At 36.8% G+C, this 16,582-nt stretch overlaps 3 protein-coding genes and 1 long non-coding RNA gene across 4 annotated transcripts in view; 3 read left to right on the forward strand and 1 right to left on the reverse strand.

Annotated features, from left to right (window-relative positions):
* Positions 1-479: 479 nt before the first annotated feature.
* LOC111329579 (uncharacterized) lies at positions 480-1,538 on the forward strand. Its single transcript, XR_002694726.2, has 2 exons — positions 480-663; positions 1,307-1,538. It is a non-coding gene; the product is annotated as an uncharacterized LOC111329579 (long non-coding RNA).
* A 614-nt stretch (positions 1,539-2,152) lies between these two features.
* LOC111329564 (uncharacterized) lies at positions 2,153-8,002 on the forward strand. Its single transcript, XM_022934296.2, has 2 exons — positions 2,153-2,321; positions 6,543-8,002. The coding sequence occupies exons 1-2, from the start codon at positions 2,258-2,260 to the stop codon at positions 7,871-7,873; spliced, it is 1,395 nt and encodes a 464-aa protein (XP_022790031.1). The 5' UTR covers positions 2,153-2,257; the 3' UTR covers positions 7,874-8,002.
* Positions 8,003-8,793: 791 nt separating this feature from the next.
* LOC111329552 (uncharacterized) lies at positions 8,794-10,929 on the reverse strand. Its single transcript, XM_022934284.2, has 2 exons — positions 10,745-10,929; positions 8,794-9,183 (listed from the first exon to the last, which is right to left on the reverse strand). Exons 1-2 carry the CDS (start codon positions 10,927-10,929, stop codon positions 9,030-9,032), a joined length of 339 nt encoding a protein of 112 aa, XP_022790019.2. The 3' UTR covers positions 8,794-9,029.
* A 32-nt stretch (positions 10,930-10,961) lies between these two features.
* Positions 10,962-16,582, forward strand: part of LOC111329551 (protein arginine N-methyltransferase 5) — a 19,959-nt gene continuing 14,338 nt past the window's right edge. Inside the window, exons 1-11 of the mRNA XM_088755339.1 lie at positions 10,962-11,083; positions 11,302-11,417; positions 12,232-12,317; positions 12,926-13,057; positions 13,669-13,734; positions 14,127-14,170; positions 14,506-14,555; positions 15,206-15,316; positions 15,754-15,806; positions 15,908-15,955; positions 16,180-16,221. Of these exons, the coding sequence (XP_088611465.1) occupies positions 10,998-11,083; positions 11,302-11,417; positions 12,232-12,317; positions 12,926-13,057; positions 13,669-13,734; positions 14,127-14,170; positions 14,506-14,555; positions 15,206-15,316; positions 15,754-15,806; positions 15,908-15,955; positions 16,180-16,221 (834 nt within the window). The 5' untranslated portion in view covers positions 10,962-10,997. The remainder of the gene's footprint in view (positions 11,084-11,301; positions 11,418-12,231; positions 12,318-12,925; positions 13,058-13,668; positions 13,735-14,126; positions 14,171-14,505; positions 14,556-15,205; positions 15,317-15,753; positions 15,807-15,907; positions 15,956-16,179; positions 16,222-16,582) is intronic.

Below are 16,582 nucleotides of genomic sequence, written 5' to 3' on the forward strand. Positions count from 1 at the left end.
GCTAATCTCTAGGGAATCAAACAGTTTTTGGTCTTTAACACTCCAACCATAATTGGTAGAATGTGGAAATAATTGAACTCACAAAAAAAACTGATAAATCCGAACATATTTGATTTTCTCCTACTGAAATCATCAATTTAACACAAAAAAAAAAAAAAAAGAAAAGAAAGAAAGAAAAAAAAGAAAAGCTATGCCGGCGATCAAAAAACATTGAGTGAAACCGTGACTTGGATCTCTTAATGCTACCTAACTCAAAGTGGATTGAAATCAGCTTGGTATCAGTTCTTTTTTTTTTTTGGTAAAATGACGGAAGAACGGCTTCAGCAAGGAAACATCCAGCTGATTTTTAAGGCTGCAGTTTTGGATCCTGGCTCCTTATCACAAAGAAACCGGCAGCTCTATCATATCTCATTTTGCACAACACATGTTTTCTCTACCGCTTTTCCTGACAGTCTCAGATAAAAACAAAAAGGGGAGTAGGTTTTATTCAAAATATTCCTTGATCAAGATTCGACAACTCTGTGCGGATTGTTCTTAAAATAGCTTTTTCTTGGAAGATGCAGAAATTTAAAGCTGTGTTTTTATTTTTTGTCGCTACCGCGGTGTATACTTCTTCTATTGAAGCGTGGCATATGGGGAATAACCAAGTTGGCCAACCTAAAGGTAAGCCGTTATTTCCGTTTATTGCTTTCACTTTGGGAACGTATTTCTCATAAGGAGGGAAGTATTGACGTCGACTAGAAAGACAAAAACTGGCCAAAATGCCCGTGAAAACCGAACACCGAAACGGAAATTCTTTCAAACGGGAAGCTGCTGAAGACAAATGATATAAATATTGGTTGAATGATGGGGCCTTGAGGCAGACAAGCGAAGCAAGAATCTCAAAACTTAAAACGCTCTATATAATTTATAAACGAGGGGAAAATCGAAGCAACAACAACGAGAAAAGTCAGTGACTGATTGAATACCGATATTTTGAATATTTTTATAGAAACTGCGCGGTATAAATTTAAATTTAATAATAATTTTAATAATTTAATGATACTGAACACGAATACTAGCAGTTGAATTGTATTCTAATAATTCTAAGTCTGATTGGAAGAACTTGTAAAAGAGCGCCTAAGTTCGCTATTTAGCATAGCAGGCAACTGATAATTTCGTTCCCAGACCTTTACTTATACTCTCCCAACAACATGGCCGTGGGTGTCTGAGTGAGAGACTCTCTTTGCAAAACATGAAGACTGGGAACAAGTCTTTCGTGGACCTGGTAGGACCTGGTGACACTTTCTTTGTTCTCGATCATTAGGTGATGTCCCAAAAGGTTTTCGAGGATATAACCAGCCAAGAATGTCTGACGAGGACACAAGATTGAAAGCGAAGCGGCATCGCTATGAAGACTGGGACTCATATCCGTACGCGGAAGAAATACATAGTGACGACTAAGCTCAAGAAAGCAGAAGTAACCAAGTTATATTGCAGAATAGATTAATAACTAATCATTATAGGAAATAAACGATCGATTCTCGGTTCAAGAATAATCAGTGAACTCAAATATTTCATTTTTTTTGCAAGAACTGTGAAAGGAAATGCTCTTGAAGACAGGAGCATTCCCAAATCCCTGTTTATTAAGAGCTGTGCACAAAATAATTTTGAAACGAGATCTTAGAGAACTGAACTGACTAAAGCGTGAAATGTGCGGAGGTCGCCTTCCCTTTTTTAATTTTCAAGGTTTATGCGTTTACGTTGAACTTCGCATAGGGATCTGTGTAAACATTTATCACTATTTATTCAAAATAATCTTTTCTTTCTCGTAATTTGTTTTGTTTGTTCGTACCTTCTTTATCTGTTTGCTGTGGGAACAACTATCCTCGACGGGATGACAGGAAGTAAACCGTTCGTTGCTCATTTCCGGTTCCGGTTTGTTTAATGTATTCCTGTAGCTCTTTTCACGTAAAAAAAATGAACAAAAGGCATTAACGGTAAGCAGAAAAATAAAGAATTTGATAGTGGGATTTTTCTCCTGTTTAACGTGCTTTTCCTTTTGAACGCACAAATTTAAGATTTAATAAAGCAACACGACTTGAACTAACCGGAAGTTGCCGGTTGCGTGTGTCAAAGTGAGGCTCCGTGAGTTTATTTATATTTGACGTCTTAAGATCTTGAATTCTGAGCGCTATCGTCTGTAACCAACATTGAGGCAAGCTGTGATGGAGACGGGTCGCTAGTAGGGCCTACAAGTTTATTCTCGTCGGTGATCATGCCCCGCTCGTTCCTTGTGAAAAGACGAAAGAGCGCCGATGCAAAATCCACGCTCGATTCCGGTAAGATAGCGAGTCAACTTGATTATTTTCTCTCTAAATCCACACGTGTTCTCGAACGAAGATCTACAGTCGCAGTTCTTAGTCGGTCGATTGGGATAGTTCAAATGTCAACATGCCCTGTCGGCTTCTCAATTTTACTGTCCTCCCGGCAATACGATGTGAAATCACCAAAGGTTTGCAGATCTGGTGAGATTGTACTTCAAGAGAAGGGATTGCTTTAATTAATTCAAGTTTTTCCGACTTGCCTACGCTGTCATTATTTTCCTTTACTGGGGATATTTCATCACTGAAAGTACTAGACCATAGTTCTGTGATTTTCTTCCATGATTTTTCTCTCCTGAAAACGGAGATTTATATGGTTTTCTCAGCATTGAAATGGTTTTTCAGATCTTCGAAAAATCTTCAGGTCGGTGGTTTTCTTATTAGCACTTTTGGAAGTAACAGTAATTTTAATATACACACACCTGGGAGACGTTTGGCAGATGTTTTCAAAATGCGCTGGACCCGGTGGTTATTTTCTATTTGAAATCTCACAGCTACAATAAGAGAGTCGACATTGTGTAAAATTCGGCATTCTATTTTGGACGAAAAATAAAAGAAGAACTAGAGCCTTCGATCCCTAGAAATGATTGATCCCTAGCAACTTCAACGCGAAAGCAATGGAAATGTTGTTTTATGAATTTAGCCATAAATTAAAACGGTTCTGTAAACAGATGAAACCTTAATTTCACAGCTGTTCATGGAGAGATTGAATTGTGGCCCCATAAATAGTAACAAAAAGAAGGCGAGAAAAAGTAGTCCACAGAAAGACAGAATTTCCGAAATTGCTTACCGAAAAAGCGTCTAAATTTGTTTATAATCCGAGTGGGATTTTCGCGACAAGGAAAAAAATAACGCAGTAAGTAGCGCGGGAAATATTAAATAGACCATGCAGGGGGCTGTATGCCCGCGGCTCAGCTCGGAGCAACACTGCTATAAAGTGACATGTGTTTTCTAGCGGCAACAATCGAAAAAGGCTCAATTTTTAATAAAATGGGATGAAATTCGAGTGCAATAGTTTCGATATCAACGACGAACGCTGCGCAGTATCCTGGCACAAGCCTTGGACCACGGGGATTTTTCTAAAAAATATTTTACGGAAAAGAAAATAGAGATGAAATTCAGTCGTGGACAGTTCGGTACCGTGAATATGCGCCGCTGTGTGTACAGTATTTTTTTTCTGCTAGATTTGTTATGTGTTGAATAATAAACACAATTTTCAAGTTAACGTTGTTGAAATCAACGCTTTGAGACTTTTACCTCGTATTTATGATATGTTAATGTACCAGGGATAGACATTTAGGAACTTGCTAATGATGTTGGTAATGGAATAAAAGCAAATTTTCGTTTTCAAATGAAGAGGACATCGGAGAAATACGATTGAATGACAATGTTTTATTTGCTATGTTAATCTTAGTTTTCAATAGATGACATTTACTTGAAAATCTTGACTCAAAATCGTCCCAAACTTTCGAAGACCTGAATTGCAAAGGGTTTTACTGTATTTCGTGTGAAAACCCGTACAAGTTTGACCGGAAAACAAAGGCGTTTCTTTCTTCCAAGGAAAATTTAAATGCAAAATAAATAATTTTTGTTGGCAGTTGAAGATGTATTCTTATCGGAACAGATGTTCATGCTTAGGCTTTATTGAACAATAAAAATATTTTATTGAATCACTCAAAAAGCGGTTTTGTTTCTCATGTTTTATTTCATCCAATGACACATTGTGAAAAGACTTTCTCGTTGTTTTGGCTTAAAGAATATTCTAGTTTTGTAAAATTGTGGAAAGTCACCAATAAAGGGAAATTTTTACAAAGAAGGGCTAACATGTCAAGTTGTTTTCAATTTAAGAGCGAAAAGTCAAAGAAAAAAAATCACATTTTTCCTTCGCATCTGGGAAGGCAGGCTGCAACAACTGTGCTACTGGGAGACCATTCTTACTATGAATGTGTTCCTTTCTCTAATTCGTAGATTGTTTGAGCACACAAAGCTTCTTAAGTAGGCACAGTAAAACGATGCCATAACAGATGGAAAATCGATTTAACCGTGTGATCTCCGTTGCCGCATCGGTTGAAAAGGTGAACTGGGTCAGTGAAAACAGGCAATGATCAACAATGCTAAGAATTTCATGTTTTTTCGATAAGGAACTACAAACGAAAACAGCTGGGTTTTTATTCACATTTTAAATGGCTTTCTGGTATTGAGATGGGTTCTTTAAGCAACTAAATCTTTTGATTGCTGTTAGTTAACAAGTCGTTTACGCAGACAATTGGCCTCTAAAACCCAAACCAGCGCAGTATTCAAAGTAAAAGAACAATGGAGCACTGCCTCGTCCAGATGGTTCGTCTTATGGCTTACCCTGCCGGCGGTTTATTTCCATCTGGTATTCCAAAAAGCTGTTTTCATTACAGGAAATCTCGCTTGTGTTGAGTTGATTATTTGCAGGGATTTACTTAAGACTTTTGTTGTAAAGAGGATTTCAGATTTTTTCAAAAATTCATTTCTGTGCGCTTCTGACCGGCAGCAAGACGGGCAATCTATTTTTTTTTTTTTTAATATCTTTTCGGAGGATCAAGTAAGTTATTAATAACTTATGTTCAGATTTCATGCTCGAGAAATAAAAATTGTAGGAAAAGGTTAAATTTTGAAAACTACTCGCTGCAGACCCGGTGAAAGCGTTAGATTATCAGAATTACCTTCAATTGTAACTGTAGCCTCGTAAAAATACGAGACAGGCGATCGATATAAATCATCTCCGATAAGAGTAAATTTCTTTTGGGACCTTATCGTGTAGCTGTGGGTTGTTTGTACTGGGAGATTTGCATATGCTAAATTCAAAAGCAATTTCCGACCGCCTGCAAAGCAAAACATTTCTCGTCCTGTTCCGTTGAAGATGTTTAATTTTTTCTCTTTTGACCCGCAGCCAGATTAACAATCGATTAAAGAGGATTGCCGTCCATACCAGGGAAGTGAAAAGGAAAAGAGAGAAAATCTCTCAAAATTTTTTAAGGGACAGGTTGTTTCCTTCGTATTTTAATTAAATCCTCCATTGCCGTGGTCCTCCACCTGTTTGACATGTTCAAAGGAAAAAAAGAACGATTACGTATGTTTGAAAATACGCTTGTATCGCTCAATTTGCAATCTTCGTTTTCACTCCAGGCGACACAACTCCTGTTTCGCGCATCACAGTGATAACGGCACCAATTTGAAATTATCCTTTGGTTTGTAATGACGATAATCCAAATTAAACTGTCTTCTTACATTCAAGGTTTTATTTATTACAATCTATAGATTCAAAAACCAAAGGATGAATTGCAAAGGAGTCTTATACCCCATATATAAACAGATCACCTAAAAACATTACCAACAAAAAGTCTATTAAGTTATCAAAGATTAAATATTCGTTGTGTTTGATTTATCATCTTACGGGTTTATGTCGAATTGATATAATGGCCTACTCCCAGTTTGCTTGTTAGCTCACATTTTTGGTAGAGCGCTGCACTAGTATCGCAGAGGTCAGTGGTTCGAATCCCGTACAGGCCTGAATTTTTTCAGGTCTGATTTTCACTATTGCTTAAATAGTGCTTTACTGCTAGGATCTTGCACATATACATTAAAGAGAGTGAAAGAAACGATTTAAAAAGTTTGTGCAAGTAATCTCAAAGATTTGCCAAGATTCAGATAACTATTTGGTAGTCATTGCACTTTTCAGAAATTGGAGCTGTCGACAAGAGTAATGTTCACTTGTGTCAGGTTTCTTCTACTTTCTAGCGAGAAAGGAAGAGCGAAACTCGTAGAGAGGGGAAAATTGGAGAGATGTAGCAGGGCGCCACGTTCTCAACAACCACTGTTACACGTCGCCCTCTGCCTCTCCCCATCAAAGCATGCCTTTTCAGGCACGCAATGCGTGCATAATGCAAATTCATTCCACAGCAAATTTTACAAGCCCTAGCGAATGATTCAAAGATGACGCATGGGGTAATCAGAGCTAAGATTAAATAGTAAAAAAAGAGATATTTAACATGGCAACAATCGAAGGATAGAAAGAATAAAAATAAAGTGAATTTAGAAGGGGACTTTTGCAGTTACTGAGACACTATTTAATTAAAAGAAATTTTCTCTGGGTTTTTATACACATCAGTTACACAATCATTTATCAATCCACTCTATTTTTACCTCCAGATGCAACTGAAAAAACTCAAGATCCTTCCAACAGCTCAGAAGAGAAACACAAGTTTGTGTCTCCCTGTCAGGCCTCGCAATTTCATCCACAAATATTTCCTTGCGGCATACTGGGAAGAAAACATCATTGGAATCACACAAATGCTGCATGCTTGCCAAACAGACCAAGAACTTTTCCAGAAACACCAGAGGCTTGGGTTGAATGTGCTTCCAAGTGTGTAAATACTCACTGTTGCAGGTATTTTCATAGAAAACTTGAAGAGCCTACTAGTTGTTTGTGCTGTTTGACATCCCAAAAATTTCTGTCTGATGTTACTCAACTACAAGTACCTCTATGGCATAGGAATATGAATTATGACAGCAGCTGTAATGGGATTTTCTCACATCATTTTGGTCCATTTAGCCCTAAACCATTGTCCTGTCCAGTGAACAGACTTGACGCTCATGCAAAAGAAGTAAATGATAAGGAAGATGACAATTTGACCTCATGTCATGTTGTCAACTGCAGTGCCATGTTTGGTGCAAGACTGGAGAAAAGCCCAAAATTTGTTAAGAAAGAAGAGGTGTTTCCAAATGCTGCTTTAAAGGATGATAAATATGAATTCAGTAATGACCTTCCAGCAAAGAAAATAAAACTGACATCTGTTGAAAATGATGACATGTTGATGAAGGAGGACAGTAAAGAAAATTTAAATCATGAATATGAAACTGAGGTAAATTCTACTACTGAAAAAACAAAGCCTGATGATTCACTTCTCAGAGAAAAAATTAAACAAGAGTCGCCAGGGCCAGAGAATATCACAGACAGCAATGTTGTACCCTCTCACAGAAAAACTAAAAAACATGAAGAGTCTAAACAAACCAGTCAAGGAAAAGATGAGTTGAACAACCACAAAAAGCAGGACAAAAATGCTGCTGAGATTAAAAGAAAAGCATCTATGCAGGAAACAAAAAAGACGCAACAGACAAAATCAAAGAAGGGATCTAGGGAAAGCAACATGAAGCCATACAACACAAGGGTGTTGACATCTCGTCGGCCGAGAACTTACAGCAATGATTTTCTTCTAGCTGAAGAAGAGGAGGACTGGCAGCAAGGAAACGAGGGTTATCAAATGAAGGGCAGGCAAAGGACAAAACTGAACAGGCTCTTGGCAAACGAACATGAGCGTAGGAGAGTTGCACAATTGAATAGTGCTTACCAAGATCTCAGACAGTTGATTCCAGGGTATCAATGTGACACAAAGCTTCCAAAGATAAAAATACTGAAATATGCAATCAATTACATTGCACATCTGGATGACATACTAGCAGACAACTTCACTAGAAGTTAAAATTAGAGGTAAATTAGTTTCAACCTATCTCTTTGTTTACAAATGGCTGCAAGTATTGTTGCCATGCAAACTTATTATGTTTATTGGATAAGCCTTTAGAGCCAAGAGTGATCAGCATCTAATTTCTCCTCACAATAATACTGCTGAATCATTCATTATGATCATGAGAATAAAGGAAATAATCACCAACATAAGAAGCTTTGATTGATAAACAAATTCTCCTTGTCAGTACCAGTGGAAATGTAATGAGATGAATGAGGAGAATATGGTTATAGATATCAGGGCTTTGGCCTAGCAGTGCCCGGTGGCCCCTGGCACCTTACTTTTGCTCTCGGGCAATTTGGGAATCTTAGTTTTTTCATATAAAGCATATGCTGGGCACCCTGGATTTCACAGTTTCAGAGCACTGGGCTCCCTTCAATTTTTCTCAGGGCACAGCCTTGGATATTATGGTGTAAAGGGTTAAAAATGCTTTACTTTCTGGCTGCTAAGTAACTTGAAAATCTTTTGCTGTTTATGTTTTGTACATCTATGTCGTTGATTGGCAAAAATACATCCTGCATAAAACAATTACTGCATAATATATTGCTGCAACAATTTTTTGCCTTATTTTGGTAACCAACTCTGCATGCAACTTTAGTGTCACTTGGCATTCTTTGTGCTTGAACTTGAAATAATTAAATACAGATTATTTACCATGTAGAGTATAACAGTAATATATCACCAAAATTGAAATAAAATTGGAAAAATATTGTTTTCCCTCTTATTATGTAATGTTCTGTCTTAAACAGACTTTTGAAACTTAGCTGTCAGCAGAATTTCAGTCCTCTTAAACCCAAAAAGTTATTTCTGCAATGCAAAAAAATTGACATCCTGCAAGATTGCAAGGATTAATAAGACTACATAGAAAAACATGCACCTTGTTAATTGTATCAAATGTACTGCAATATTCACTTCAATATCTTTCCCTTGTAGGATTGACTTGACAAACAAATGCTATTTCACTTAATTTAACCAATGCCAGCAGTATATGTTCAAACAACCAGGATATCAACAAACTAAAGGACAAAAATTGGTCTTTTCAAAACTAATTAGGTACATACAATATTTTGATATGATGTTGAAAATTAATTCTTCTTCAGTGATGATGATGATTTCATGAGTTTTGGTTTGATTCATTCACATTTAATGTTTTGCGATATTTTTTGATGAGCCGTCCATCATGAGGAATCAAATTTGGAATACCATTTTGTATTGAATACGCCACTCCAATGTCATCTGAAATTAGTTCATTTCTTGCACTGTCATACCTGGGTAAAAAATAACAAAAAACAAAGTAATTGTTAGTACTAAGAAATTAAATAAAAGTTCTTTTACTCACAAGTTCCTTGGAATTAAGTTTCTTAAATGTACCATTTAAGCCTACTGTTTTGACTGGTCAAATGATAAATTGTTGTGGGTTGATCTACAAAGTGCTTCACTTCCAGATCCTCTATCTGCCAACCAAGGGTTGGGAATCCTAAGTAATTGATTAACAGATGTAATAAACAAGACCACGACAATTTTTGGCTCAACATGGTTTTGATAATTCTTTGATTCAAATACAAGACACTTCTGTATCACACCAAAAAGTAGAAAATGCATCCAATTCACACCCATAATACAAGAAATAAATCTATGTTTTCTCTCCCTACAGTAAAAACGAATGGGGGAAAATCTAAGTCGGTTTATATGTTTTTTAATGAATGGAACTCTTTAAATGGATCACTGAATACAGTGGTAAATTTTAGGATTTTTAAGAAACAATATTTTAATAATATATAACCTCTTCTTTTTGTCCATTAATATTATAGTCAGTATTCATTAATTTATTTCATCTATCTTAATTCCATTCTTGTTAATGTATCTAGTTCTTGTACTTTGAATATTTTACAATTATTGTTGTAATTAACTTATTTTTATATGGAGGTCCCTCATGAAAACCACCCAAGGGTGATGTGGTTTCCTCCTTAAATAAAGTTTCCCTTCACTTCACTTCACTCCAATAATAAAATAACATGGTTACTTTTCCACTGGACATTCTGGAAAGAGTTCCATATAACCCCATACATTAATTATGCATCCATTTCATAAAGACTAAAATATAAAGGTTTCTTTGCAACGTACATTCTAAGTATAATTAAAGTATGGGGTTATATGGAACTCTTGCCGAGTTCACTTTCGCTGCTGCATCTTTTATCTTCTTGCACTCGTAATTCACTAAAAAAATATTGCGTGAAAGTCTGGCAAAATAGGTTCTTGAATTACGGGGAAGTTATTGGCAATAGTCCATTAATTTTACAGTTGTATGCTTGGTTGCCAAGCCTTTGAATGGGAGTGAGGCTAAGGGTGACCTTGTTATGATACAGACGTTGCTACTTTTCAAATGTAAATTACTTTGTTATCATGCTAAATAGATGCTGGTCTCTATCACAACAAGGTCACCTTCAGCCTCACTCCAAATCAACGGCTTAGCAACCAAGTGCAGAACTGCAAAATGGCCTATTAACGAAGAGTTGGTTTTTCATTGGATTTTGAATTTTTATGAGCTGTTTTCTCTTTAAGAAAAGATTATTTTTATTGGTAATTACAGTTTGTTATTTTTTTGTAATAGACATGCAAACTCAAAAGTCAAACTCCAAGGTAAAATGTTTATCGTAATTGAACTGCAGTTGACCCACATTAAGAGCCTCCTTGACCATTCTTGGCCAAAAGGGTTCATGTTTTTGTGGGTATTGAAATGGAAAATTCCTGTCCGCAGGTTCTTAAAGCTCTAGGTTCTTACAAGTGGATGTAGTTTAATTTTCCTGCACTTAAAACCTGAAAACATACCTCAATGGCTTCTTTGACAAGGGACAAACTAAGATCTTCAACAAATTTTGGTCGAATGGGCTATGCTCTTGATTTCTCCGTTGTCTCCCTACGCTGAAACAGCGACAAGCTGTGATGTGAATGAAAGAAACTGGTTTCTTTGAAATATTCTTGAAAGCGACTTTCCAAAGCGAAGCTCCCGCCATTTTGAACCACGCTTAGTAGCCACTCCTACAGATAAGGCTTGGATGCATAGCTAAATAGAGTTTTCAAAATGGCGGATCAACGAGTGTCATGTGGTCGAGATTTCTTCTGTGTTCCTGATCTTGCCGGAGCGTTGAAGAATGCTACGAACGGAGGGTAAGATAAGAAAAATCACAAATTATATAAGGCTTCATCATTCAGATAGTAAGACAAATAATTCAGCTTTTCAGACCAATCATACAGTCTTCGCACTGGTGTAGAAAATTATTATTGAGTAAAATTGTGGTACCCACTTGTTTGCGTACGAGGTTAAATTCTGATGAACAGAACGAGTTTCTTTTTAGTTGTCATTAAACCTATATTTGCTATTTCAGATTTGATTTCATCTGTGTTCCCATATGTCATCCAAGATACCGGAGAGAATTTCTGGACCCTGTACCAGATCGGACTGGGGCGTTTACACGATCAGATCTGGTACTGCCAAGTCAAGGTATGAAATTAAATTGGTCATTTTGCATTGTATCTCACCATTTCTTCTTTGGCTGAAGAATTGGTTTGCACTCTTGTTTTGGTACAATATGTTTTTGTCCATTGTCTCGCTGCATGCACTTGGCATGATCCCTGCATGTCTTACTCAGTGTAGATCAAAGGATGTACACAGTTACGACAGTTAAAGCAGCCTCTGCTCAAGGCCAGGGCCAAAATTCTTTTCTGACTACTTCCTTCCATCCCATCAACTTTACTTGTTGGTCATGTTCTCAAGGGGCACAGAAGATTTAAAAAATAGTTCATTGGTGGATTCGAATAAGTAAAGATTTGCTAAAACATTGTACAATAAAAATCTGCGATAAAGTGTTGGAAAACATTACATGATATTTTGACATTTCCAGAACGTCATTATCAAGTGAGAATGAAATAACAAAACTAAAGATATATATAGATGAGAAAATGAATAAATTGAGAGTCAAACAAAGAGCTTAGCCTTAAGGGAGTCACTCTGGGTGTTTAACTTACTCAATGAGAGCCAATTTCGGGTGCTTAAAAAAATGCAGCATGAAATGGGATTACCTGGTCAACGAAATGTTGTACATAAGAACAATAAGACCTAATTTAAACACCCAGATTGACTCCATTAAGGCTAAGCTCTTTGTTTGACTCTCAATTACTCTTAATTTATTCATTTTCTTATCTATATATATCTTTAGTTTTGTTTTTTCATTCTCACTTGATAATGACATTCTGGAAACATTGGTGGATTGTGTAGGAAAACCAGCTTGCAAATGAGTAATGCTTATATTTGACAGATTGGAACAGTCTGATTGTTGGTAAAATCTCACCTTGGCTGAACTTGGACTCGCTGAATGAGACTGTAAGAAAAAACTCCGAGAAGGTAAGTGATCTGTGTTGATGATCTGTTTTGATGTCTGATTTTTTGACAGTGTGTCACTAAACTTGGATTTCTCCACTTATGTGATTTTTCTAACTTACATGTCCCCTTATCATAAGTTCTTGTTGAAGCATTATAATTTGTCAAGAAAGTTGAGTCTGTCTTTGTAATCCAACTCAGGCTTTTGATCCTCTTTTCCAATGGTTAATGAAGTGCTTAGTCTCCTCATTAGTCTCTGCAGTAACAGGAGATGTGACCCCCTTTCACAATTGTCCTAAGTTCCATCACCCTCAGGGAAGTATGGTTGCATCTCCCCCAATCTGAAAATTGCTCTTCTCCCAACTTTTCAAACAAAGGTTTTTAACATATTTTGACATGAGTTTTTTACCTTGGAGGTTCAATGGCTTGAGTATCAAAACCTTCAACTGATGATTGCAATGTGGTGATCGCTTAAAGATGGGAAAAAAAATATCTCATGTAAAGGGTGATCAGGGTAACTTGGGACAATCCTGTATGGGGTTCACTTCACCTACGACTGTCTTTGCCCCAGCATTTACCCTGGTCTGTCATCTTTCTCTCCCCTAACTGAGTATTAAGTTTACCTCTTGCAGGCTTTACACCAGGAGCTGTGTTATTCTGTTCATTTGAGTCTTCCAGCTGTTCTTGTTCCATTAAAAAGCTACAACTGTGTAAACCTTGCCCAGCACATCAACACAAGTATAACTGACACACATGTCCAACAGGTTTGTAAACCATTTTACCCAATAAACAGAGACGTCATTCACTTGTCATTGGCATTGAACAAAGAAAAGATCTGAGTCTTGGAATGTAGCCTATGATGATTTGAACCTGATGCTCTTCCAACGAGCTAAGCCATAAACCAGGTGTTAATCAAGAAGGGGAAAATTTAAAGTAATTCCCTTTTCTTTTATTGTGGGAAATGCATGGGCCTTTTGGTTTTTGTATTGGACCCTGGGTTTAGAAGTTCAGGTTTGAGAGCAGAGCCAGAGCATTGTGTTATGTTCTTGGGCAAAACACTTTACTTTCACAGTGTCTGTCTCTACTCAGGAGTATATGAAAATGAAATGCTGGAGGTGGGATGGACTGGCATTCCATCCAGGGAGGAAGTAATAATACTCCTAGTTGCTTCATGTTACTTAAGGAAACCTGAGTGTTAAACTCCAGCTGGTGGGCCATGTGGCTTGAGCGCAGACTCTACCTACCCATTCTAGTTATTACCCTAAGTTTTACTGTAATTATTTCTCTGAGATTGCTATTGATGCAGATATTACTCGTTAGTACTGGTATTTTTTATTTCTCCATAACATAGAGTGAGCATTTTTCACGTTTCCAGGTCTGGGTTCATGTGCCAATGAAAAGCCCTGAGGATGACTGTGATAAGCATTTGTTTGCTGACGAGGTAAATGCACATTGTTAAGTTTTTCTTATTTGAAAAGTTTTTCATTGGTGAGGAAGGATTGTGTTTGATTCACAATCAGGAGATTGAGGCTTTGAGTCCAGTTCTCAGAGATCATGTTCTCAACTTCACTCTGGTTTGTCTCCTATTTGTTGGAGTTTTTCATCATGGTTGCTTACTTCTTCATTTAATTAATTATTAATTTTTGGTTATTTTAATGTAGTGCCTGTAAATTTGTTAGACTGGCTTAGTGCCCTACCACTTTAAACATGTCATCATTCTACATTTTGTTCAAGTTTTATTGCAGATCAATATTGCCCGTAATGGTTCTTAGACAGGACTAAAAGGGCCTGGCAAAACATTTATTTTATTTCGTCTTTTCCCCTCATTTTCAGGAAGAAGTTTCAGGAAATGAGTATGAGAAAGATCCTTGGGAATGGTATGATTTTTAGTTTAATTCTTGTGCTATTTCTTTTGTTATTGAACTTTGCCAAAGTAAAATAATATTAGTTTCTTTACTAGCTCTTTTAAACTACATGATTATACACAAGCATGAATCCCAGAAGAGTAAAAATTGAAAAAAATTGAACTTCAACAAATCATTGCTTTTTCTTTTCTCTAATCAGAATACTAACAGTCTAAATATTCTTTATTCATTATTATGTTCTGCACATTTGAAAGATCTTGTAAGATTTTGATTTTAGTCTACCTTTGTCATACATCATCTGCATGCTTGTTTCTATTAATTAATCCATGGGATTTTTATTCCTCTAGGTGGAATTTGTTTAGAACCATTTGTGGAAACAGTAAAAGAGTTGGCTTGGGTATGTCCTATGTGGCATTGCTTAAATTTCTGATTAGTTTCTCAAACCATAGTTTAACCCTTGGACCTCAAGTTCTTATTTATGACTAAAGCAATATTTTTAACATTTTGACTCCTAAAGTCAATTACTTAATCTGAAAATTCTCTGAGCCTAGCCTATGACTCCCAGGATCTCAGTATCTGCCAAAAATATCTTACTATTTTTCATTTGAAAAGTTGGTGTTGAATTTGACTAACAATATTCCCCCTCCCCCCCCCCCCTGTGTAAGTTGATATCTTTCATTCTCCTCATTGCTTTTCTATTTGAAAATGTATTGATATTTTAACCCTTTACACCGCAACATCAGCATGTAAATTCTCTATACCATTTTTATAAATAAGAAAGCAACTGCATCCTATGTCTTTGGCCAGAAGAATTTAAATAAAAATGAAGACCTTTTCAAGTTTGTGATCATTTCCTTTATTCTCACGAGCCTAATGTTTGATTTAGCAGTGAAAACTTCATGAAAAATTGGATGCTCGTTACCCTCAGGGGTGTAAGATTAAGGAGAAATTCCTTTTTGGTCACTCACGGGAGTAGAAGGGTTTTGAAGGCTAAAAATACATCCATTCATAAAGAGTCGTGTATTAATTTATATAATTTTGAAATAGCGTTGGAGATCTCTGCTGAACTTCCTTCAGAAGAAGAACTAGAAAGATGGTGTGGGGAACCAATCAAAGCAGCAATCCTACCCACAAGTTTGTTTCTCACAAATAAGAAGGGTATGTGATGATTATTATGTGATATAGTTTCCTTTAGTTTAGCATTCAAAGAAAGATGCTATTCATTTATTTCTAACATGGGACCAAGACAAATCTTGAAACCCCAGCAGGAATGCAAATCACGGGATATAAATGAATTATTTTTTGATATAAAAACCTTTCTCCAACTTGATTGTTTCGTTATCTGCATCCATGTCCAACCCACCCTTTTTTCATTGCTGATCCCAGCACAATGCAGAATGCTTGTCAGTTATGAGTAATGTTTAATAAATGAACATTTAATAGTTTTTCTCGTGATGTAGAGTCAGGCTTTGAATTTTTAGTGATTGTAACATTTCCACTGTTAATCTGCATCAGAGAACAAGGTCTTACTTCATTCAATAACTAAGCTCAAAATTTACAATTTCATTAACATGTAACATTTTCTGAAATGTCAGGTTACCCTGTGTTGCCCAGAGCCCACCAGGCTTTTGTCAGGAGATTGTTTAGGGTAAGTGTTTCAATTAATTTAAACTTATTTTTCTTGATTCTTTTTTTTTTTTTCTTAATCCAGTTGACCCATTCAGATGTGTGTATCTTTTTACTCCATAGCTAAATACTCAACTGATTCTGACTGGTGTCAACAAGCACAAGGACAAGGTAAAAGATTTACAGTAGAGCAGTGAAAACATCAAGATCAACAATGATCAGTAGTTGCCTCCAGAATCCAGGGCTGTGTTGTGAAAAAAAAAAGATCAATAAAATTGCACCATAGAAGCTAAATATTTAAATATTCTTTTATGTGGTGTTAAAATTCTTTGGAGTGCTGTTAGTGTTTGCCAGTACTTGTACTAAACCCTGTATTGTGTTATATTTTTCCTTAGGGCCTGGGATTTTATTACCAGTACCTTGCTCACCTTTATCAGGTCAGTGTTGTTTTTAGTTAAAAAGTCACATTTTGCAAATGTTTGTGGTTCTCACACACCCCTGGGAGCCATAGCCTAGCTGACTGCCGCAATGTTTGTGGTTCTCACACACCCCTGGGAGTCACAGTCCACCTGACCGCCGCAATGTTTGAGGTTCTCACACACCCCTGGGAGCCATAGTCCAGCTGACCAATGCAATGTTTGTGGTTCTCACACACCCCTTGGGAGCCATAGTCCAGCTGACTGCTGCAATGTTTGAGGTTCTCACACACCCCTGGGAGCCATAGTCCAGCTGACCACTGCAATGTTTGTGGTTCTCACACACCCCTGGGAGCCATAGTCCAGCTGACCACTGCAATGT

This window comes from Stylophora pistillata, chromosome 3, assembly GCF_964205215.1.
Source record: "Stylophora pistillata chromosome 3, jaStyPist1.2, whole genome shotgun sequence".
NCBI classification, from domain to species: domain Eukaryota; kingdom Metazoa; phylum Cnidaria; class Anthozoa; order Scleractinia; family Pocilloporidae; genus Stylophora; species Stylophora pistillata.

Excerpts from the sequence above, each read along its gene's own strand:
- LOC111329564 (XM_022934296.2), top strand. The coding sequence starts at position 2,258 with ATGCCCCGCTCGTTCCTTGTGAAAAGACGAAAGAGCGCCGATGCAAAA. Across the intron at positions 2,322-6,542 it reads AAAATCCACGCTCGATTCCG|ATGCAACTGAAAAAACTCAA; the intron begins GTAAGATAGCGA and ends TTTTACCTCCAG.
- LOC111329552 (XM_022934284.2), bottom strand. The coding sequence starts at position 10,929 with ATGGCGGGAGCTTCGCTTTGGAAAGTCGCTTTCAAGAATATTTCAAAG. Across the intron at positions 9,184-10,744 it reads TTGTCAAAGAAGCCATTGAG|GTATGACAGTGCAAGAAATG; the intron begins GTATGTTTTCAG and ends TTTTTTACCCAG.